The following is a 24,349-nucleotide window of genomic DNA, read 5'->3' on the forward strand; positions in this document are numbered from 1 at the left end:
TCAATATATGTAGCACATGAATTGCTGGTTGGGTAACTTTATAGATATCTTCTCAAAGCTTTTATTCTTTCAGCAAATGTTTATTTAATCCCTAGGTGCTGGGCTCTAAAAATGGTGCTAAAATTATAAGAATAAGAGACAGACATATTGTAGTTCAAATAGACACAAGGATGTATAAATACATAACAACGAGTGTCCCACTATTATGTGTACTTATAAAAATTTTTTTAAACAAATATAAGCACAGGGATGCTGAAAAAAAAAAAAAAAGCACAAGACAAGTCGAGATGTCCATGAAAAGGATCATTCATTATGCAGCCTTTCCCTCCTACCAACCTGTCTGACCAGGCAGCTCTGAGCCCCTTCCTCTGCTAAAGCCTCCATAGTTCCCATTGGTCTGTGCAGGTCCGTTTGGTCCTCATTTCGTCTTTCTGTAGAATCCCTTGGCATCCACTCCATTCTCTGGACTCTGCTGGCCTGCTCACTGCTCTCGGAGCACGTCCTGAAATTTTCTGCCCCCCCTAATTTTACTCAGCTCATCACTCAGCAGGACATATTCCACGATCCCCTCTCTCTGTAAAAATCCCATCCATTAAGGCCTGCCTTAGTGTACTTTTGCTGTCCTTGTTTACTTTCCTTCATCATAGCTACTCCTGTGGCAATTGTGTATTTACTTAGTGTACCTCTCCCTTCTTGGATGTAATAAACAATCAAACAAATGAACTTACTACAGAGTCTGGAATTGCTTTGCATTCCACTTGGAATAAAGGGTGCACAGTATGCAAATATTGAATACTTTCATTTTATGCACAAAGTTTATTTCACAAACATTTAATTTCTGTGATATGCCAAACTCAGTTTGGCAGCAGCGTGTAGATGAAGTAGACAAGTTCATGGACAAAATACAGACTGTTGAATGCATCAATAGACTAATTAGCACAGGAAATTTATAGGAATGGTACTAATCCAGGTGCATCCATGAATGGATAAGGAAATGGATGAATATGTAAATGAATAATTTATCTTAGTTCTCTAGAGCTCCCATTTAGTACTCTGCAGTCCTCAGTAGAGATATATCACCCTGATCATCTGCCGACACTCATCAGTGTCCTAATTCTTTCTTCACAACATTCCCTAATAAAAAAATGTACTTAGGTACAGTTTAATTCTAACAAAATTTCTACACTGGCTATCTCAGATGCATAATCCTAAGCCTTAACTACTACATGCACTAAAGTCTCCAATTGTTCCATGAAAAATATTAATTTGAGAATTTATAAAATAATTCTTAAAAATAAGATTAGTCTACTATTTCAATATTTTAAGACATATAAAGTGTATATAATGCTTCTGTTACCTATGTTTTATTTCTGTGTGAAATTTTGGCACTCTATTAGCTAACTTCCATTGGTTTGCTACTCCTAGTGACTTTTTTAAACAATATGCTTTTTAGAGTCTTTTGCGTGAAGAATCTCTCAGGTTTTTATTTTTTCAAGACTTTTGTTTATTGGTCTTTCCAACAACAACAACAACAACAAAAACTCTTTACTCCAGCTTTTTTTCATTTTGCCTTTCAATCTCAAAACTTAAGGAAGCACAAGGAACCTACGCTGTTCCAAGAATGGTGATCTAGAATTTTCTTGCCCTTAAAACACTATTAAGTTACTCACAGCCATTGTGCTATTATAAGATGTCAGATAACATGGAGTATAGATTTCAGATCTTCCTTGATATCCATCATCAAAAGAATGGTAGAAACTACTCAATTGTCACATAACAAACAGTCAAATGAACCCTACATTTGACTTTTAATTTGTTTCCTTAATTGGTCATGTGGGGTTGTTTTTCTTTTTACTATTTCATATTTAATCTCTGTGACTAAGAAGATCACCATTTCTTGTTTGTTTGATTCAACAAGTGTTTATTGAACAGCTACCTTGTATCAGTCTTTTTGTTAAAGGCACAGGTATGTGGAAAAAAATAAATATTCATAATTAGCATATTGGGAGAAGGAAACTAAAGTAAGCAGAGACTATGAAGGATGACCAAGAGCTGAATGTATTTGCAGAAAGATTTTCTGGTGAGAAACACTTGAGCAGAGACCCACCTGAAGTTGGAAAATGAGCCATCTAAGCCTTGCAGACCTTTGGAAGAGCATTTCAAAAAGCAGTGGCAGTGGGTGGCAAGCACTTGCATGCTCAAGGGAAACAGACTGGAGGCCACTGTGGCTATAACAGGGAGATCTAAGCAAAGTGATGGGAAATGAGAAACATGAGGACATGAGTGGTGGTGTGCAGGATTTCTTGCCCATGGTAATGAGGTTCTATTTTATTTAGAGTGAGATGGAACCATGACATGTAATTTGGCATATTTTAAAAGATTACTTTAGTTACTTGAGTTGTATTGGTTTTATTTGACTGCAAAACTAAACACTTTGCATATACTGATAAAACAACACATACTTATTACCTCAGGTTCTGTGGGTTGGGGTTTGGAGAAGAGGGACTGCTAAGCTGGGTTCTCTGCTCATTGTCTTACAAACATCAGATCAAGGTGTCTCATTTAAAGCTTGGGACCCTCTTAGCAGTTCATTCAGGTTGTTGGCAGAGTTCACTTGATAGACTTGTAGGACTGAGGTTCTGCTTTTTTGTTTGTTAGTCCTGTTTATGAGCCTGGGGCACTCTGAGCTCTTGGAATTGGCTTGGTCCCTAGCCACACCATTCTCATAACCTCCTAACTCACATCTGCAAGGCCAGCAGGAGAACCTGCCACGCTTCCCCTCTCTCCATATGCTAAGGAGTTTTCTATAATGTAACATAATTACAGCATCAAGGTCCTCTTCACCTTTGCCATAGAATGTGATCTGATCAAAGGAATAACTCCTCATCATATTCCCAGGTCCCGCCCACACCGAAGTGGAGGTTCTTGTATAGGGTGTGAAGACCAGAGAGTGGGGTTTTGGAATCTTATGATTCTACTTACTACTGGATTTTGGAAAGGGCAAAAGATGAAGCTATAGGTAGACCTTTTGAAAACATTGGAGTTGTCTAAGCCTGTGCTTCTCAAAATTGCCTGTGTATAGATCTCCTGGGGATTGTGTTAAAATATCCCATTAAGGGTATTGGGTGTATAATTGAAGGCAGACCATAAGGGCTTTACTGAAGGAGAAACAGGGGCATCTGGATGACTTCTAAGCTCAGAAGATGGCAAAGACTGCATGCAGGAGAAGCTTGTTTCAGAGCAGAAACCCAGAGTTCCAGTTTGGATATTCGGTGTGAGATGCCATTTAGAATCCAAGTGGAAAATATCAGCAAATGCAATTAAATAGAATAGATCTATATATCACATTCAGTGTCATCAGAAATATAAGACTTCATGTTTCTGTGTATCACTACTATTTGACACTTCCAATGTGTGCTTGGAATTTATTGTACTATAATAGAAAATGTGAGCAGTGAAAAGGACCTTATTGAGCAGTGTTTTCTTGTCCCCATGTCAAAGTTCTTTACAAGCAAAATCAAAATATCCATTATTCAAATCATTAAAACTATTCCTAGAAGCCAAAATATACATCGTTGTACATATTTAAAGTAACACTATATTCAAAACACTCTCTAGAAATAGAGCCAGGTTTTAAATTTTTACCACTTACTAATTTTTGGTAAATACCCTACTATAAGATGTATTATCTGGTTTCTCCCTGACCATATAGGCAATTTCATGGTGTGACTCATTCTTATTTCTTTCCTGGGCTAAGTTATGCAAATTAGCTTCATTAAGTTATGAGAAGTGGCCCTTAGGTGGAGCTTGCATTAAAATTAGTCTTCTGATTCCCTTATCACAAAAAAAGGAAGACATGGGTTGTATAAAAGATGTGTTTATTTATAAATTTCCCTAAATCTCAATCATGGAAAAAAGACAGTGGGTCCATTGTGAGCCACTCCCATGGAGACAGCTAGGGATCTGAACTTTACTCTGGAGCTCTGGTCCGGTAATGACTACCTTATGTGATCACTAGACTTTCTAGTTATCTGAAAGAATTTGTGGCTGAATCAAACCATTGTCAAACCATAAACTTGACATGGTTGTTCTATAGGCTATGGGATTTAACATGATAAAAAAAGAGGTTATTAAAACCTAGAATCTAAATCCAGGTGTAATTGTTTTGTGAATTACTTCTGTGATATCCCAGTTTTTCCTATATTGCACCTACATTTTTATATTAAATATTTTATAATATAAAATTTAGTTTTTGCATGGTGATTGAAGAAACTAACTTTCTTATTCTTTTCTTTCCCTAGGAGCACTGAATCAAAAAAATTGGGGGAAAAAATATCCAACATGTAATAGTCCAAAACAGTCTCCCATCAATATTGATGAAGATCTTACACAAGTGAATGTGAATCTTAAGAAACTGAAGTTTCAGGGTTGGGATAAAGCATCCTTGGACAGCACATTTATTCATAATACTGGGAAAACAGGTACAGAGTGTGCATTTTGTTTCCCTTGACTATGTGTTTCAGACTAGAATATGTTTGGATTTCTTTCTTGTCATTTCCCTTGAATGATGTACTATGAATTGAATGGATATCATCAGTAGAGGATGCCAGATGGAAAAGAGAAAATTAAGAGATGTGGATGACATTTTAAAATTGTAAAAAATAATAAAATGAACAGAGTCATAGTGTCATGCTTGTATCTTAACAAGAGTGATACTGTCACTTGGAGATGTGGAAAAGTTAATGTAATTATGTCTAATGTAATTTCAATCACCTAGTCAATCAAGACTTCCATACGTGGGCAGTATAACTTGATATTGCTGCTCAGCTCTGTTCTTTATTTAATATTTGGATATGAAAAAGCAGCTGACTATAATTGAAACTCAAGAAATTATTAGCCCTTCTGTATACAAAGTTTAAAATTGTAAACCATCCTTAGACAGCACTTGTTAAGTGCCTATTTATGAGACTATGTTTTCTTTAAAAAGCACATAAAACACAACACCTTAAAATTTTAAAACAGTTTTCCAATCCAATTTACATGGACAAAATAATTTTCAGAATGTGACACTTTCCTCTTTTGATGGTATATTTTAAATGAAACCACATAACAGGAAGTTATTTTTTAAAAAAAATTACACATTTGACATAAATTAGAAAAATGTTTAAATTATAATGGAAGACCTATTGGGGAAGTTTTATCATTAGCAAGTTTCTTCTTTGTTTTCCATATTTAAGTAGTACAATTATTTAAATGTAATAATTTAATTTAAAATCCCATGAGGGCAGGGACTTTTCTATATCAGTGCCTGATGCATCATACACACTCAATATTTGTTTAATGAATAACTAAGACAATTTTTACATATTATATTATAAATTAAGTAACAAAAGTGTGTTATCCCAAATCTTGACATTTTTGATACTAGTTTTAAAGGGTGCTACAAGGCTAAGGCAGGTGATCTCTGCTTTATTTTTCTGAGGGCAGAGTGGTCAAGGACTTGACATACAGCCACACTGCTTGGGCTCACTACTTGGCCCTTCAAATGACAACGTGGACAAGTTACTTCCATGTCTGCAACTCTCTCTCCTTATTGTGTGAGGATCAAATGATTGATATGCATAAAATGATGCACTGCATGGTACTTCTAGGTGATAAATGTCAACTGTCATTGCTGTCATCACAGTTGTTGTACTTGTCTCCATCACCATTATTGCAATTCATAGAAGTTTGTATCTCCTAGCTGACCAACAGTGACTTTTGCCTGGCAGAGTGAAGGTTGTTAAAATCTGAGACTTCAAAATCCTGCATTAGGTTCTCAAGAGAATTATTATTCTCCAGATGACTCTTAAAGTATAGTCAGAAAACTTCTGCTGCAGGACTCACTTACAGGGAAGTTGATCATTCGGATGGTTGACAGTTTCAAACATGGTATGGCTCAAACCGCTTAGAAGGAAAGGGCTTTTCACCCTCTTTGCCACAGCCAAAGACCCAGGTTCTGGAGCCTGATGAAGCCTAGGCTGGAGCCTGGAAGGATAGAGATGGGACCCAGGCAACAGCCTGAGCAAGAGGAGGGCAGGCTGACAGTGACAAGGAGGTGTCCCTCCAGGAGAGGGCTTTCCCTCTTTCAGCCCTGTTCCCTCTGCCTTTACTTTGTCCCTTCATTACCATCAAATACCTTAGGGAAGCAGAGCTTTGGGTGAATGCCAGCCTCAGGACATCAAGCAGGGTGGTGAACTGCCATCCTCTGTGTTGGAGTCACACAGTACTTCTCTCTCCAGCTTCCCAAACACTGAACAACTTTTAAAATCTATTGAATTAATGATTTTCTTAATACATCTTAAATAGAAGGAAATTTAGTTGAAAATCATCGTTTTGATTTTCAGAAACTTAGATGCAATTTCATTGATTTTTTTGGTTGGTTTATTTTAGTGGAAATTAATCTCACAAATGACTACCGACTTAGTGGAGGACTTTCAGAAATGGTATTCAAAGCCAGCAAAATAACTTTTCACTGGGGAAAATGCAATACATCATCTGATGGATCAGAACATAGTTTAGAAGGACAAAAATTTCCACTGGAGGTAAGTCGCTAGTTCCACTGATTATAATGTAATTTTCTAAATCATTTAGATTATATTTAGCATATAACTTGGTTAATTTTTAATTTATAGTAATGTTTTGATCACCTGATGGATATCTGCCTTCCTCAGCAGACTAAGCTCAATGAGCATATGTTCCATCTTCGATTTTCCACTCCCATGTACCCAGAATGCCACCTAGTAGGTGATCAATAATATTGATGAGTAAATAAAGTAGGAAGGGAAAAAAAGGAGATTTTTATCAATATATTGGAGAATTCTTTGATTTAAATCCTTTGATTAAATTGAGAAGAAAATCTTAAGCTTTAAAAGTAGTCAAATAAATTAATAACTAAATACCCAGTAAATACTTTAGAGAGTTTACTCTGGTTGATTTCTGGAAAGTAGTTAATTTTTTATCAAGAACTTTGCATGGTTGATTCTCAGTATTCACTTTTTCAATTTGTAGCAGTTAAAAATATAGATATTTTCAGAAATTTATGTGAAAAGAATTATTTAAATAGTAAAAACCTGAAGGAAAAAGAATGGTTAAATGCATTATGATAAATGGTTAAATGCATATTATAGGCCTTGTAAAAAATCATGTTTTTGAATGATGTACAAAAAAGGTTTATCATATTAATGCTTTTTTTAAAAAAATATAAAATAGCATATCTGATCTTCTGTTTCTAATTTTGTAAAACCTGAACAGGGACTGGGAATATTGTCTAAGTGAAAGAATTAGGTTTGAAAGTGGTTCCATCCCTTCTCACATGACATTAAACAAATTATTCAACTTAACCTAAGCTTCCATTTTTCTTCTGCGAAATTGACATAGTCGTAGTATTACCTGTCTTAAAAATTGCCATGGGGATTAAATGAAAAAAATGAATTCATTCCTCTTAAAAAAATAATGGAGGGAAACCAAAAAAAGTTAAAAGTGATTTTTCCTAGGTGATGTCATTATAAATGCTCTTATTTTCTCCTTTAAAAGCCTCATCTTTTTCTAAATTGCCCATAATGAAACTATATTACTCTTATAATTCAAAAGTTACTATCAATAATAATAAAACTAGGGTGGATTCTCACTAAAGGGCTAAAAACCTTTTTACAATGTGAATAAGCACATTCTCATTTATGGGTTAGATTTTGGAGAGCTTTATATATTAAATGTCCTTAAAGAAAAACATATTTATTAACTGTGACTTGTCAAAGAAATAAAAATGAACTCCTTAAATACATAACATCTTACTTTGGAGAGTTTAGCTTTCTCACAATATTGCTCATTTAAACAAAGATACAATAAAAACTATTAACAAAATCCCTGGTTAATCAAAATAAATACTACAGAATTTTTGTAATAAGCTCCATTTTTTTTTTAATTCAAAGGCCTCTCGACTTGTCCTCAAAAGTATGGTTTGTTTATTAGTGCATTATAGTTATACACATGGATGGGATTTACTGTTACATATTGGTACATGCACACAATATAACGAAATAATTTAGCCAATATCACTTCTCAGCATTTCCCTACTCCCTATTGTTTGTTTTTCAGAAAGTATTTTTCCATGTAACTGTAAGTACGCAGCCGAAAGAGCATCTGGACTTACTTTTTTTTTTCCTCCCACATCCCACAATCAAATCTTCTCAGTTCTCACCACAAATGATGTGGGAGGTCAGAAAAGTGTTTAAACCACCGTTGTTTCTTACATGGATATTTGAATGTTGCTGTTACTGGTCTCTCTCCAGTCCATCTCTTTCTGTCTATTCCTATCCCACCTGACCCCTCCTTGCTCCTGTTAACTGAAGTGCCTCAGTGTCAGCTGGGATGACCTCCCTGGCATGGCCCTACCTACCTCTCCCATCTCATCTGTTCTCTAGCTATTGATCCTCATCCTTTAGGAGTCAGCTTTGAAACCCTTTCTCTCAAAAGATGTTGGTGACATACCCACGGCCAGAGCCTTTGCCATCCTCTGCTTCACACACACTGTTTCTCCCATCAGAAAACCAATCACCCTTGAGTGTTCTACTTTTACCTAAATTATACCTCGGCATAGCTAAGTTACCTGAATTCCAAGCCCACATCCTGAGGAGCACCAAATTATAACTGGGCATAGAGACTGTTACAGACAGGTGCGTAGTTTAACATAGAAATCAACAAGGATGACTGCAGAGTATGAGAGGAGAATTAAAAATAGGAAACCTAAAATGCTTTGTATTTTTGAGGTAGAAACAGAATCCTTGAGAATTTTTAGAATATGACATAATTTTACAATATGACAAAATTACTGGTTCCAAAGTGAAAAACAGTATGTTTTCAGGGAGGAACCGTCTCTTACTTCTCACACTTGATGATTTATACATTCTCACACTTGACGGTTTATACATTTCTCAGTTCATAAAGGACAATTTATCAGAAAATTTTGTCATATAAAATCATAAAGTTTTATCGTAAGTAGAAACTTGAAGTTTTCTAAATTTATTTTTTGAAATAATCTAATTATTAGCAGAAATCACAGTATAATAATATACAAAATGGTATCTCAGAGCCATCAAGAAAAACTTGTTTATTCAAGAAAAAATGAATCACATGTTTCAAAAAATTCCAGCAAAATAGTTAAAATAAACTTTGATAATTTATTATATTTGATAATCGCTCTGAATTATTACTGTAATACCCACTGATAAAATCTCAAAATGATAATTGCTATTCTAGATATGTTTACCTTCATATTTCTTTTGTAAATGTGATTATGTCTACTCATAATTGATAAAAAATACTTTGAGAATATACAGAATATAGAATTATATCATTTACAGACTTTTCAAATAAAATTTATTGGTCAATTTTTTTATTAAATCTCTACCCTGACTTTTGTGAAAACCTTTAATATAACAAAACTATTATTATTTTTATAGATGCAAATCTACTGCTTTGATGCAGATCGATTTTCAAGTTTTGATGAAGCGGTTAAAGGAAAAGGGAGGTTAAGAGCTATCTCCGTTTTATTTGAGGTAATCATCATATAGAGATTCAGAATAAACAATTCCTTTTTAAATCACATGAAATATTGACATGAACTATCAAGGTACACTTTATTACAACCTTACAGTGGTAATTGGTGGTCATCTTTTTAAATGATAATAAGGAATATAAGGGGACTCTTATTTTCGTTACTTGGGTGAGTTTCTTCCAACTGGAGCAGACTCTTCTTACAAGTACACAGATTTGCTTACCTGTTAATGTAAAGTGTCAAAATTAAATAGCAGTAACTGTGAATTGGGACATTTAAAATTTTACTTTCTAAATAGAAAATGTAAGCTACCTAGTTTTCGTTTGTTTTTTACCTTGCTGTGAAAAAAAAAAAAGTGTTTGGAACACAGTTTTAGATACTTAATATGGATTCAATAATCTTTACATTTTTATTGAACAGTTAGTCAATCATTTTATCCTGTTTTTAGAGTGCCATTCTTCTTTAACAGGTTGGAATAGAAGAAAATTTGGATTATAAAGCCATCATTGAGGGAGCCGAGAGTGTTAGTCGTTTTGGTAAGCTACTTAGAGAAATATCTTTCTTCAAGATTCTACTTTGGGTGTATGTGAATTTTTACAATATGACAAAATTACTCATTCCAAAGGTGAAAAACAGTATGTTTTCAAGGAGGAACAGTCTCTATTTATCACACTTGATGATTTATACATTCTCACTCTTGACAGTTTATACATTTCTCAATTCATAAAGGACAATTTATCAGAAACTTTTGTCATAAAATCATAAAGTATTATTGCAAGTAGAAACTTGAAGTTTTCTAAATTTACTTTTTAAATTATCTAATTATATTATGCATTTAAGTGGATTTATCTAATCTGCCTCTGCACTTATCCATCTCCAAAGACTCTAAGTTATTATATAAAACCAATTAATTTTACAAAAAATATATTTTAAAGTGAAAAAGGAATTGCAATTCAAGTTAAAATTTATTCCCTGTAGTTTTCTTGAGAAATCCTTTGATTCACCAGTGTGAGGAGATAAGATTTTTGCAAGAAGGCAAAGGCTCACATAGAACAAGATGGAATATGCTTTGATCTTGTTCTGCCAAAATCTCATGGATCTTATCATTTGTCAAAGAAAATGCTTTTGACAACATTGGCAATAGACTGCAAACTATTGTTATTGTTGTTCTATTTTTATTAAGTATCCAGGCACTTGGTATTAATGCTGCCCTGAGTTATCAATAAAATGAGGATTATGCCTCTCTGGAAAGCTGCAAAATTTGAAATCAGAAACAAGGCTCATACAGATTCTTTTCTCAAATGCAGAAGCCTGGCCAAAAATTGATTCATCTTTGTCCATTACATGTGCAGATCTGAATTGACCGAACTTTTCAGAAGTCAGGAATATGTGAACCCCTGTAGTGCGGAGGTTCCTTTTTTTTTTTTTTAAAGGTGTAATCAAATGCAGGATGAAGCTGACATCTCCTTCCATCTAACTAGATTGAAAATTCAATGCTGAATTCTATAAGCTACACTTAATTTCCTTCTCAGTGAGTCAGAGAGGGGATTCAATCCAAACTGAAAGAAGACAGCTAGTTTGAATTCCAGTACTTAAAAATACACAAAATATGAATTCTGAATGTTCCCATGCCTTGCTACCAACCTGTGGGGATGATCAAAGTGACTTAATCCTGACTTGCAAAACTGTGAGACCTTCACTTTCTTTCATAACCTTTTCAGTTATTTCTGAGAGATTCTGGGAGGGTGTGCCTTAGAATAAATTTACTTCTGTTCTTTTGACTAAGGTTTCTGTTTTAGTATCTGCTGTCTGCAAGCCTTCAAAGGAAGCACTTCTTGAGAGCCACAGTTGCCGCATAACCTCCCTGAGAATATGTATGCCCTAAGAGTATTATTCTGCCTGTATCCTGGCTCTTAATTTGAAAGCAGAATTACTAGTATCCCAGACTGACTGAGACACTAGTCAGGTCTCTATCTGTCTTTCATCTCTCTGCCCAGATACTTGTGCACCAACTTCCAAGCTCCTCTTTTTCCCAAAACCCAGATCTTCTGTGCCTATAAGTTCCACCCTCCACCACATATTTAATATTTCAATAGACCCATCAAAGTTCCTTAGGCTAGGCAGTTGGTAGGTGTTAGTAACAGGATTTATATCCTTATCTGTTCACAAAATGTGTGCCACTATATTGAGGAGATTTATATTAGTTGTGTATTTCAAAACACATATGAAATACTTGCCAGTTGCATTTGAATGCTTATTAAGTATGATCTGTTCAAACTGAGTCCTTCTAAAGTTAAATATTTTTATTTTGATGTTTATGGAATTAAATCTACTCCTGTTTTAAAAGTCTAGAATATCCACTAGGGCCCAATAAACTGAAGATGTCTCAATATTGGCTCTCAGCCATCACCAAAGGAATGAAGAATCGAAGGCAGTTCTTTAGAATTGAAGGCAGTTCTTAAGAATTGAAGGCAGTTCTTGTTTTTAGAAGAGACTCTGGAAGCACTAACTTCCTGTTCTTCTCCATACAGTGTGAGTTATCTAAAAACAAAACAACAAAAAAAAACTTTACAACCATCATTTAGATTACACTATATATCTTATTATTATGTGGGATAGTTGTTCACTTCCTACATTCAGCCCTAAAAGACAAATTCCATTGATCTTTCCCTTTATCATCTCTCCCTTTTAAATTTTTCCTTCTTTCTACTATACCTACTCTGTGTTAGACATCAGTCTTCCCATGGAGTGGAGAGAGAAATAGTGATTTTATATGATACAAATATAATATATATTAATATTCCCCAAGCACAGATCTCAAAAATGAGAACTGTTAGTTAAACTCTTTCCTAATGCAAGACACACCCACTTAGCATCAATGACCATCAACTGGGAGATCTTGACAGAATGGCTTATGGTGCCTTCGTCACCACAAATGCAATCCAGGAATTTGTATATTGAAAAAATCTTCATGAGCAGTTTTGATTTGGTTCTATCTTAAATAACATTGTCCTACTTAATAGGAGTTGATTTTAAGTCTTTGCTAACTCCTCTTCTTGGGTGCATGGCATGTTCTTGTCTTGTCTTTATCTCTCTGTTTCTGTCCTTCTCCATCTTTCTTCCTTCACTACCAACCTTCCCACAGAAGGATATGGTCAGTTGGGTGGTTAATCCTGAAATATACAGTTAGGCAAATGGTGATCGCATGAATGTATGATTGGGCCCAAAGAGAGCAGCGTAGGCTCAGGTGTGATTTTCTCTTGTGCACTTATTTAGATGAAGCTCATGATTTATTTTCCAAGCCCCCCCCAAACAACACCATTGTCCACTTTTCTCAGGTGATGATTCAGTAATTGAAAAGCACTTCTGTAATTGAAAAATCTTGTAATGGCTAGGACAGGAGCTTGGGACAAACATGTAAATACAACAAACTGTATGAAATTGTTAACACGTACATAGGGAGGCTAGATGGTGGCTACTGGGGTACAGAGACAGGAAAAATGGCTTCTATGTTGGGAAGAGAGATGAAAAAATTAAAATTTCCTTTCTTATGATTATTTTTTTTCCACTTAACTTTTTCCCCTTTAATCTCTTTCCCAATTTTAAGAAAATTCTCCACTTCACATTCCTGCCAAGGTCTCACCTTTGCTCTCCTTTCTCTGGCCACTAGCAATTCTGGCATCAGTTCATTTCCTGCATCATTTAGCAGTGAGTCCATTTCTGCTTCTATTTAATTAGCATTTTCCACACTCACTTCCACAAGACATCTGTAAGATAAATTTTGTCTTCAGCATAAGAATGAACAAATGCAGTCCACTGACAATCAAGAAAAGAGATTGCTAACTCACAAAAATGTTAAGATACTAAAAAATATGAATCATAAACTGGAAAATCTTCACAGATTAAAAAAAAGTAATAAAATAAATGTTCTCCTCCATTCCCGTGAACTTGGATCTGACTCTGAATTCTGATATTGGAAGAAAAAAATGTATTTTAGAAGTTAACTTATTAATCCATTAAACCAAACATAAGTGTGAACTTTCCAGTGGATGAAACTAGATTTAAATCATATCTGTATGATGCTGTCAATTTGGTCAAGTTTTTTAAGATTCAGTCTTTAATTCAGACTGGAGTCAGTAATCTTTAACTTCAGTTGTTAATAGTGCCCACAAAAAGGGTTATTTGAAAGGCAAAACCTTGCAAAGACTTCATTTTACTTGGGGTTTTCAGCACTGCCTGTGTGTTTGCATCACCTAAAGAAGCTGTAAATGCTTAATTCCAGGCCCCACTGCTAAAGACTTACATTCAAGTGGTCTAGATTAAAGTCTGAGTCACTGGCACTGTTTCAAAGCTCCCCAGGTGACTGAGACAACTGCACTACACCATACCGCCTCAACTAAACTAGATTAAATTTGCTTCGGGAATTATTTTCTGATGACCTAAATCTCTTAGACAGGGCAGAGGACATGCACTGGGCTGGGTAGTTAGAAGGAGAAGAAAATGAGTGAGACAGGTCTGGCTGGTAAGCAAATTGCTCCCACAGGCATGAGGGCTGGTACACAAATGTCTAGGTGGCCAACACAGGACTGTTGACAAGCACTGTTGGAGAGACACAAAAATAAAAATGGGACTATTTAATGAGACATATAAATTTAGATTGTTTCAAGTTCTAAGGCCAGGCAGCCTACTTAGGAAAGCTCTACCAATTTTTGCATAATAATTCTCTACTCTCAATATGTAAGAATAAATAAATACGTGTGTGTGTGTGTATATATATATATATATATATATATATATATGAATAGTGTACATATATAAACATGTATGTGTATATTGTATGCAGAATATATTTTCTACTCTTTGACTTATCTTTTTACTCTGTTAGAGACTATTAATAGATAGTGAATCCATTTCTGCCACTTTATTTAATTAGCATTTTCCACATTCACTTCCACAAGACATCTGTAAGATAAACTTTGTCTTCATAAAAATGAACAAATGCAATCCACTGACAATTAAGAAAAGAGATTGCTAACTCACAAAAATGTTAAGATACTAAAAATGTGAATCAGAAAATGGAAAATCTTCACAGATTAAAAAAAAAATAAAATAAATGTTCTCCTCAATTCCTGTGAACATGAATCTGACTCTGAATTCTGATATTGGAAGAAAGGACGTATTTTAGAAGTTAAGTTATTAACCATTCAGCCAAACATAAATGTGAACCTTCCAGTGGATGAAAGTAAATTTAAGTCATATCTGTACAATGCTGTCAGTTTGGTCAAGTTTTTTTTAAAAATTGATCTTTAATTCAGACTGGAGATTGTAATCTGATTAACAGGTACTAAAATGTATCATTTTGTCCTTTTATGAGTGATAGTTTTGTATGCCATTTCGGAAATCTCAGTGTGCTGTAAGGTTATCTTTCCCTCTAAAGGTGTTTTTATTTCTGTTCACTTATAAATCTATTTGGAATTGATATGCATTTATAATTTGAAATAGGAAATTGATTCACTTTTTTTCCATAAGGATAATCAATCAACACAACACTGATTAATTAGTCCATCCATTCCATACTACCTAAGGATTTTTCTATCACACAAGTGACTACGTATATACAAGTCTGTGCTCTCCATTCTATTCCATTGTTCCTTTGCCTGTTTCTACACAAATATCTCACTATCGTGATTTTCACTGATTTGTGTAATAGATTTTCCTACTTGATATGAAAAGTTCTCTGGCATTTTTACTGTTCAAGGTAGTCTCATCTTTTCTTTGCATTTCTATTTTAATTTTAAAATCAGAATATCATTTAACACAAACATGCACAGATGCACACCTTTCTGGGATTTTTATTTTTTAAGATTTTTTTTTCAATCCATAAGTCAGTTTGGGGAAAAGCAACACCTTCTGCAACACTGAAGCTTCAAACCGATGAACTTTTTAATGTATGTCCAACTTTTTAAGGTTTTATTTAATTCCCCCAATAATGTTTTCCAGTATAGATGTTTTACACCTCATTTATTGGGTTTTCTTGTAAGTATTTGATATTTTGTTGCCCTTTTAAGTCATATTGTTGTACATTTTATTTTCTCCTAGTTGAAACTGATACATAGCAATACAGTTGGTTTTTTATTAATTTATTTATTTTTTAAAGTATATATGACAGCAGAATGCATTTTGATTCATTGTACACAATTGCAGCACAACTTTTCATTTATTTGATTGTACATGATATAGCGTTGCACCATATGTGCAGTCATACATGTACCTAGGGTAATGTTGTTCATCTCCTTCTGCCATCTTTCTTGCCCCTATGCAACCTCCCCTACCATTCCTGCATCCACTTACAAGAGAGAACATTTGGCCTTTGGTTTTTGGGGATTGGCTTACTTCACTTAGCATAATATTCTCCAACTCTATCCATTTACCTGCAAATGCCATAATTTTATTCTCTTTCAATTCTGAGTAATATTCCTTCGTGTATATATACCACAATTCTTTATTCATTCTTCTATTGAAGGGCATCTAGGTTGCTTCCTCAGTTTAGCTATTGTGAATTGGATTGCTGTGAACGTTGATGTGGCTGCATTACTATAGTATGCTGATTTTAAGTCCTTTGGATATAGACCGAGGACAGTAGTTGATTTTTGTATATAGGTCTTAGGTACAGTGACTTTGCTAAATTCATTAATTCTGACGGCCTGCAAATTGTGTTCTCTATTTTACATGCACAATTATGTTACTTTCAGAATGTCCTGACATCATTTATTCCTTTACAATTCTTGTAAGTTTTATCTCTTTTATAAGCAATCTCTTACATGATTGCTCAGTGTTAAATAAAAGTGGTATAGCAAGACATCTTTGTCTCAGTCTTGATTTCTAGGAGAAAAGCTTTCAATAAGTTAACCTTAAATATGATGTTCATTATAGGCTTTTGAATAAAATAAGGTGCTTTTGTATTTCTATGAACTGAAATTACTGAGTTTTACCAAATGATATAACCGTACCGATTGAGATGATCCTATGATTTCTGAATATTTTTGTATATAAAATATTCTCTTTGGCATCATATGGCAAAGATAAGACATAAACACTTTACAGTGATATATTTAAGGCAATTTAGAGTATGCTAGATTTATCTCACAAATGTTCTTAAATTTCAGTTCTTAAAATTTCAGTTCTGATTATATGCATAGCCAAGCAGGTGTCTCTGTTTCCTAGAAGCTTTAACTAGCTAAGTTCCAGTGTTGGGATTCCATCTGAGATGTATATTATTGCTTTGTAGGGAAGCAAGCTGCCTTAGAACCATTCATTTTGCTGAACCTTCTACCAAACTCAACTGACAAGTATTATATTTACAATGGCTCCTTGACATCTCCTCCCTGCACGGACACTGTTGAATGGATTGTTCTTAAAGATACAGTTAGCATCTCTGAAAGCCAGGTAATCTTGGAAAGTCACATTAATGAAGTCATTTGAAGCAGTTTAAAAAGAGTTATTTTCTACCTTTATTACAGAGTATCTGTTTTAAACAGCTTAGAAGCAGGTATATTAAATTATCTGATCTTCTTTCTAGTTGGCTGTATTTTGTGAAGTTCTCACCATGCAGCAGTCTGGTTACGTCATGTTGATGGACTACTTACAGAATAATTTTCGGGAACAACAGTACAAGTTCTCTAGGCAGGTGTTTTCCTCATACACTGGAAAGGAAGAGATTCTTGAAGCCGGTATGTATTGAAATAGAAGTTTTCTACAACCCTCACAGATTCAGTATGGATAGTAATTTGAGTATAATGAACAACATACAGGTTTTAGAGTTTTAGAAATATTTTAATTAGCTTTATTACATTGGGTAAGATATTGAGCTCCGAATCCCAGTTACCACATCTCCAAAATGGCAACCAGAAAAATTCATTATTCCTCATATGAATAATCCCATTCTACAGATGAAAAAAAAACTGAGCAGTATTTCCAAAGCACACAGTAATAAGTGACAGAGCCACATGAAGCCCTCCAGATTCACTTTACAGAATCTTCCTGGGCAAGAGCTGTAATAGGGAAGTTAATAAGAGATAGGGGTGTTCAGAGCTTGGGGAGATCCTTGTGCGTGGAGTAATCAGGGGACCTCCTTCACAGAACCACATTTGAAGTCAGACTCTTCACACATGATTTGAGTTTTAAAGTATTCCCTGTGTTGCTAGCTTCTGAGGAAGAACCTAGCACCTAACAGGTGTTGAAAATGAATGTGCTGAATTATTAATGAATTAAAAACAAGTCTTCCACCCAGTTTCCTTTATTGGAGAAAGGAAGTTTACTTTGGTCTGACCCAGCCAATGGAGTGAATGCCAGGGATGGTGGGGACGGAGGGGCAGTCCCAAGAGTGTTCTTTGTGTCTTTTGAAGCTGACACAGCAGTCAGAAACCTTCAGAAATGTCCAGAGGACACAATAAGATATATCTACTGACATGTCCTTTTCATTTATATTGAGGTTATATTCGTTCATGAAAGAAATAGTTGAAGTGGCCTTTGCTTTGGGGACTTAAAGTTTTTCCAAGTAGACCGTCTTCTTTGATCTAAGCCCTATGCTGTATTTTTTGCCACATATAATGTGAAATTAATAATTGACTTCTTTTGAAGATTGGGCATTAAAACAGTATACTTGTAATGTTTTAATACAGTATTTGCAAGAATTATTTGTCCTTTAACAAAAATAAATAGAGATCAAGACAACAATGACGAATGGCTGCATTTAATGTGACATTAAATTTCAAATCTTTTTACTTTTATCTTTTTATCTTTTTACTTCCATTGCTCAGCTAAGTAAAGCTCACATTCACTGAATATTCAGTGCATGCCCAAAAGAATCCATTTCCATGTAATAAAAACATATCAGATTACGCTTGATGGGTTCTTTCTGCATTACTTAATGTGCACACTTATATGTAGTTCTGAGTTAATGTAGATCATCATTGTTTCACAGTTAAATGTTAAAAGCTTAAAATAATAATAGCAGAAACCATAATAGCTATCATGTATTATATGAATTTACCAGGCATTGAAGCATAGAATATTTGATTTAAACCTCTTGTCATTCATTTAGTGGCATGGGCCTCATTTTTCTCATTTCACAGTCTGGGAAGCTGAAGTTAAGTGGGTTGCCCAAGATAACACAAATTGAAAGGGATAGATTCAGTGTTTGAACCTGGGTGTCCTGATGTTTAAGTCTTCCAAAGCTTTCTCCACCTTTCTTGATACTTATAAAGGAGTGTAATTTCAGCATACTTGATTTTATAGTAAAAACTGATGACCTGAAAGACATAAATCTTAAAACATATAGTATTGGCTTTAGAGTGCTTTGTTAATCCTAGGGTCAAACACAGGAGCAACACTTTCTAAACTACTTGGGTCTTTCAAGTTACATAAATCTGTGATGGGACCTATAAAGGATGAAAGCAATTTCCTTGAGTGGAGCTTGTGGGAATCAATCTTATTTCCATAGGCCACATGTGTGTGTTGTCACAGAATTTCCTATCCCTGTGGCAACACTCTTATGGCTGTCAGAGGAAGAATAAATAAATGATTGATCACCTGTTTGTCTGTGACTTGGTTCCACAATAATTAAATAGTAGAGCCAACTACTCATAGCTATTCAAACTATACTCACTCATTTAAACTGAAGTGAGTTACAAAATGCAAACTTTTTAAAAAATAAATCTTATAATAAAAATGTACATTCATAGGCTGTTTCAACTGGGTACCTATTCCTAGAACAGCAATTGTCCAGTGTCCTCAGGAAGCTGTCAAAGCAAGCATTTTGGCATGTTTGTATTGTGACTAAAGATTTAGGCATCTCACCAAGAAATCTATACACAATTTGGAAAACATTATTTAGACAGTGTTATTTTTTATCATATATCCTTAGGATAAGCAAAAATACTAGTTTTTATTAATATTTTATGTCTTTACGATCATCTGTTCTTATTCTAAAATAGGTAACGCAAACCCATCTCTCCTGCAGTCTCTGTTGCTGGATCCCAGAGCACTGGCCCTCACATCTTTCTGACCTTGCTCTTTGGTCAGTCTTCCTTGCATATTCTCAGCTTCTACCCAAATACGACTTCAGTTTTCGTGTCATTTTAAGGTTGAAGAATTAGCTTGACCCTAAATCCTCAAAACTTGCTTACCCATTCCAATCCCAGTGAGCTCAGCAATCAAAGGGCTGTATACTTAACAAGACATACCTCCACAAGAGGGTCCAGAAGTTGTAAAGAATGCCTTTTAAAGAAATCTGGTACACAGATTCTATGCTCATTTATTATCTTAAAGCTCCATCTTTATAAAACTATGTGATTTTTGAGGTTGCAGTGACATCTGCCTTTTAGAAAACTCAGGCTATGTCAGTTGGATGCATCTTAGCTGTGCAGGTAAATATCCAATCAACTATCATTTTTATTTAATGTGAGCCACTGTCAAATATTAATTGACTCATATACCACCACTCATCACAAGGCCATCCCTATTCTCCATCGCTGAAAGTTGTCCTTTCTGCTGAAACATCACAATCTCCTTCCAGCAGTTATATGCCCACCCCGTTCCTATTTTTTCTTACCTTGCTTCAGAAGTCTTTATTTCCCAGTCTTGGTTTCTTGATGGATCTCTGCCTGACAGATTTCAATATTTCCTGTAGCACCTGATAAAGTACTTGACTGGTAGTAAGATCCCTCTCAGACCCCTAGATGAAGGAAGAGCAAATGGGTGAATTAAAGAATTGGCAGAGACTTTCTTATTAGCCTTTGGGGATATGAAGAGTATATGTGTTGGTGACAGCAAGCACAGGAGGGATGAATGGCCTTCGATGTCCAGACAGTTCAGAACCAAGGTCTTTGTTGAGTGCATTTTAAATAATTAAAAAATTTCAAAGCCTTCAAAAGAATATGGTACAGCTGTAATTCATATTCACAATTGAAGATGGTCCAGGGGGAAAAAATTGTAATTTTAAAGGCATAGCTTGTCTATCCCATAACAAAATTAAGAAGTAGTTTCCTAGTGACTGAGAAAAAAGAAATAGTTTCATAATTCACTTTCTTCATTTTAACTTACTGAATATTCAGCTAAAATTATTATTGATTTAACAATAATAAACATTCATCATATCAAGGTTATTATATAGTAAGTTTTGCAGATTCTTATTGCAAAATATTCTGCATTTACTTAAATCACAATAAATAGTGAGCTACTATTTATTTGCAGTAGAAAAGGAGGAGTTGTAAATCTGTAGAATTTTTGAGCTGTTGTTCGCAAACTGGAACAAGTATTGCTTTTCCAACTGTGAATATTTGCAGTCAATAAACATTTATTATTCCTTGTTTTGTGCACAGTCCTGTGGTGGTCCTTTTATTAGTGAATACGCCACCTACCTTCTGTTTTTAGAACTGAGTTTGATAATAAGAATTGAAGATAGAATTTATGTTCAGGATGTAATCTTTACTATATTTAATTGGAGAAAAATTTTCATTACATAAAATGAAGGTAGAAAATAAGGATAAGTGCACATTAGAAAATAAAAATTCCCTATTAGTGTCACTATTCATATAGAGCCACCATGAGGATTTTGGTGAATAATCTTCCAAATTTTTCTCTTAAATTAAAATTACATTATATCTCCCAAAACAGGACTGTATTACATATCTGATTTCTGTTGTCTGTATTGACGTCTGTTTATTTTACGTAGTGACAAATCTATTTTAATTTGGCATTTTAATTTTTATGTGCTATCCCACTGAATGGTTAAAATTTATAAAACCAGTTCCTTAGTTTTGGACATTCAAGTTATTATTTATATTTTTTTACAATTATAAATATCTAACATCCTCATTTTGACCAAGAGAGAAGATCCAGCATGAAAATTGTCAGAATCTTGCTCTTAATATACATATTTTGTTAAAATTGAATTTTTTATTGTTGGTTGTTCAAAACATTACATAGTTCTTGATATATCATATTTCACACTTTGATTCAAGTGGATTATGAACTCCCATTTTTACCCCATATACAGATTGCAGAATCACATCAGTTACACTTCCATTGATTTACATATTGCCATACTAGTGTCTGTTGTATTCTGCTGCCTTTCCTATCCTCTACTATCCCCCCTCCCCTCCCCTCCCCTCCCCTCTTCTCTCTCTATCCCCTCTACTGTAATTCATTTCTCCCCCTTGTATTATTTTCCCCTTTCCCCTCTTTAGGGAATAGACCGAGAAGGGGAATAGCTGGGTCAAATGGTGGTTCCATTCCCAGCTTTCCAAGAAATCTCCATACTGCTTTCCAAATTGGCTGCACCAATTTGCAGTCCCACCAACAATGAACAAGTGTACTAAAATTGAATTTTGCAATATATGTTGCAAATCATTGAAAAACCATGTGAGATCTGTGCATGTATGTGCACCCTGTGAGGTCAGAGATGAGCCCTTTGTTCATTTTTGCTTTCACAGAGGACACTCAATAAATATTTGTGAATAAATACACATTTCACTAGAATTTTGAGCCTCTGATTTTTCATTTCTATGTAAAGCTACCAAACAAGGCATTTTTTGGCATCATGGAATTAAATAGAACCATCTGGTGTAGAAGGAGTTATTAAAGCCGTCCTTTAAATAATATGTACCGTGTGTGAATATCAATGTGAACATGGTAAAAGTGTAAAAGAAGGTGAATGACTTTATCTCTCACCCTGCAGCCCCAGATTTCTACATGCTGCCCTCTTAATTCTCTCATTATAAAAGCAGGGTGAAATGTAGTGGGAAAAAAGCTTGGGCTTTTAAAGCCCAGTCGACTTTGACTTTCAAACCCCACCACCACTACTTGTTGGTTGTATAAAAATTGTCAAGTTACTTAATCTCTCCAAGCCTGTTGCTTTACCTTTTATAAAGTGCAAACGTTAAAGATGGTCTCCTCATAGGGATGCCATGAGGCTTGACTGAGCTGGAGTTTGCAAAGCAGCCCCATGCCTTGGATTTGATATGCACCTGACCGAGAACTAGTATTATTGTCATGTGGAGGCATAGATGAAGAGGCAAGAGATCAGAGCGACTATGGAGTGCTGTTCAAATTTCCCATGTTCAGGGCATTCTAAAATAATTTTTCAAACAAAATTATAGAGTACTTGAAATCTCGTTTGCTAGCACTGTAATATAGTGAATGTGAACTATTTTTTTTACGTGACAAAATATAAAATGCTTTTCAAGGCATAACAGCATGTCTTTGCAGTGTAAGTATGTGAGTTATGAGAAATTTTTGTATCATTTCCTGAAAAAAGGTCATGATGAATTATATACTAGTAGATGAACATTTTTGAAGGTCAGCAGTTGTGAATAGCTGTTGTTAAGGTCACATGTACCATAAACACTATAATTATAATGAGACAAGTAAAATGAAGATTATTTGTTCCTTAGATTATGTGTTACAAATTGAGCTATTGAGGAAGTTACTCTGTGTCTCTGGAGAAGATTGTGAAATAGTAGAATTTGAAAGAATTTTTTTTTTTGTCTTTTATCTAAAGGGAATGATGTAACCATTCAGAGCAGGGATAGAACTTTTCTAATATATTTAACATTTGTATCAATGTTGACATTAGCTTTATTAAAATCCAACACCTCCCCCTGCCCCCCACCCCCCAGACAAGAGATCTCAACCTTGTGTTTATGTTCTGGGTCTATAATCCTTAAGCTTCTCTCATAGTAATTGTCAATGTACTTGTAAGGATATTTTTTAAATAAGGCTCATAAACTTCAAATAAGGATCTGGTAGATTTCCAAGTGTCCATTCCTATAGTACTGTTGTCACGAAATATATTAAACTATACAGAATATTATATTAATGTGAAATAAGTAACCTGAACTTAGAGTAGTCTCAAGTAATTATGACATTTTTCTCTGCCATTCCCCAAGAATCATTGCCCTGTTTTTTCCTGTCCACCCACATTTTTAATCATAATACATGGAACTCAGATTATACCTTCTCCTGTGTTTCTTCTAAGGCAGGCAGGAGATCAAGGGAGGCAAATGTAACCCAGCATCCCCTTGCCCTCTGCATCAGCCTTCTCGATAAACAAAGAGATATGCCTCTTCACTATCAAGACATGCAGTTGTATTTCTCCTCTCTGTTTCTTGTTTTTTTTTTTTTTTTCTTTTCTTTTCTCTTCACTTTTTCCTTTTTCTCATGACATCAGTACTTTGCCTTTTAATCTTTTGGTACTTTTTCCACGAGTCAAGTACATTCCTATGTACTAGGTGTTCTTTTTTGATATAAGTAATAAGAGGATAAATGATAAGCCACAGCACTTTATGACAGCGAAAAGTTGGGGAAGCTTTACAACCTTGAGTGAAAAGTAAGTAGGATTTTGACAGACACAACCTAACTTTGTCTAAGTAACAGAGTAATTCTTTTAAAAGTTTATTGTGCATTCCCCTATGAATGCAATGGAGAATTTAGAAATTAAGGACACGCATTACATCTTAGCACTTACTAAATTTTAAGGGTTGGGAGTCTATTACAGGATTGAGTTTCTTAAAGAGAAGGATAGCACCTTCTGCATCTGTATATCAAGAGTTCTTGGCACCAAATAAATAGTGCCTGGAACTCAGCAGTAGAAAGTACAATTTAAAAATGTTCTTAAACCAGGACATTTATAACTTCTTGATAAATGAGACTTTGTGGGTAGGATCCTGTGCATTTGTATGGTTCTGAAGTATT

General features: G+C 34.7%; 1 protein-coding gene across 1 annotated transcript in view; it reads left to right on the forward strand.

The window, feature by feature from the left end:
• Positions 1–24,349, forward strand: part of Ptprz1 (protein tyrosine phosphatase receptor type Z1) — a 170,562-nt gene that overhangs the window by 85,131 nt on the left and 61,082 nt on the right. The window contains exons 4-9 of the mRNA XM_077796426.1: positions 4,302–4,481; positions 6,433–6,584; positions 9,501–9,596; positions 10,065–10,131; positions 16,884–17,041; positions 17,175–17,325. Of these exons, the coding sequence (XP_077652552.1) occupies positions 4,302–4,481; positions 6,433–6,584; positions 9,501–9,596; positions 10,065–10,131; positions 16,884–17,041; positions 17,175–17,325 (804 nt within the window). The remainder of the gene's footprint in view (positions 1–4,301; positions 4,482–6,432; positions 6,585–9,500; positions 9,597–10,064; positions 10,132–16,883; positions 17,042–17,174; positions 17,326–24,349) is intronic.

Source organism: Urocitellus parryii, chromosome 3 (genome assembly GCF_045843805.1).
Source record: "Urocitellus parryii isolate mUroPar1 chromosome 3, mUroPar1.hap1, whole genome shotgun sequence".
Taxonomy (NCBI): Eukaryota; Metazoa; Chordata; class Mammalia; order Rodentia; family Sciuridae; genus Urocitellus; species Urocitellus parryii.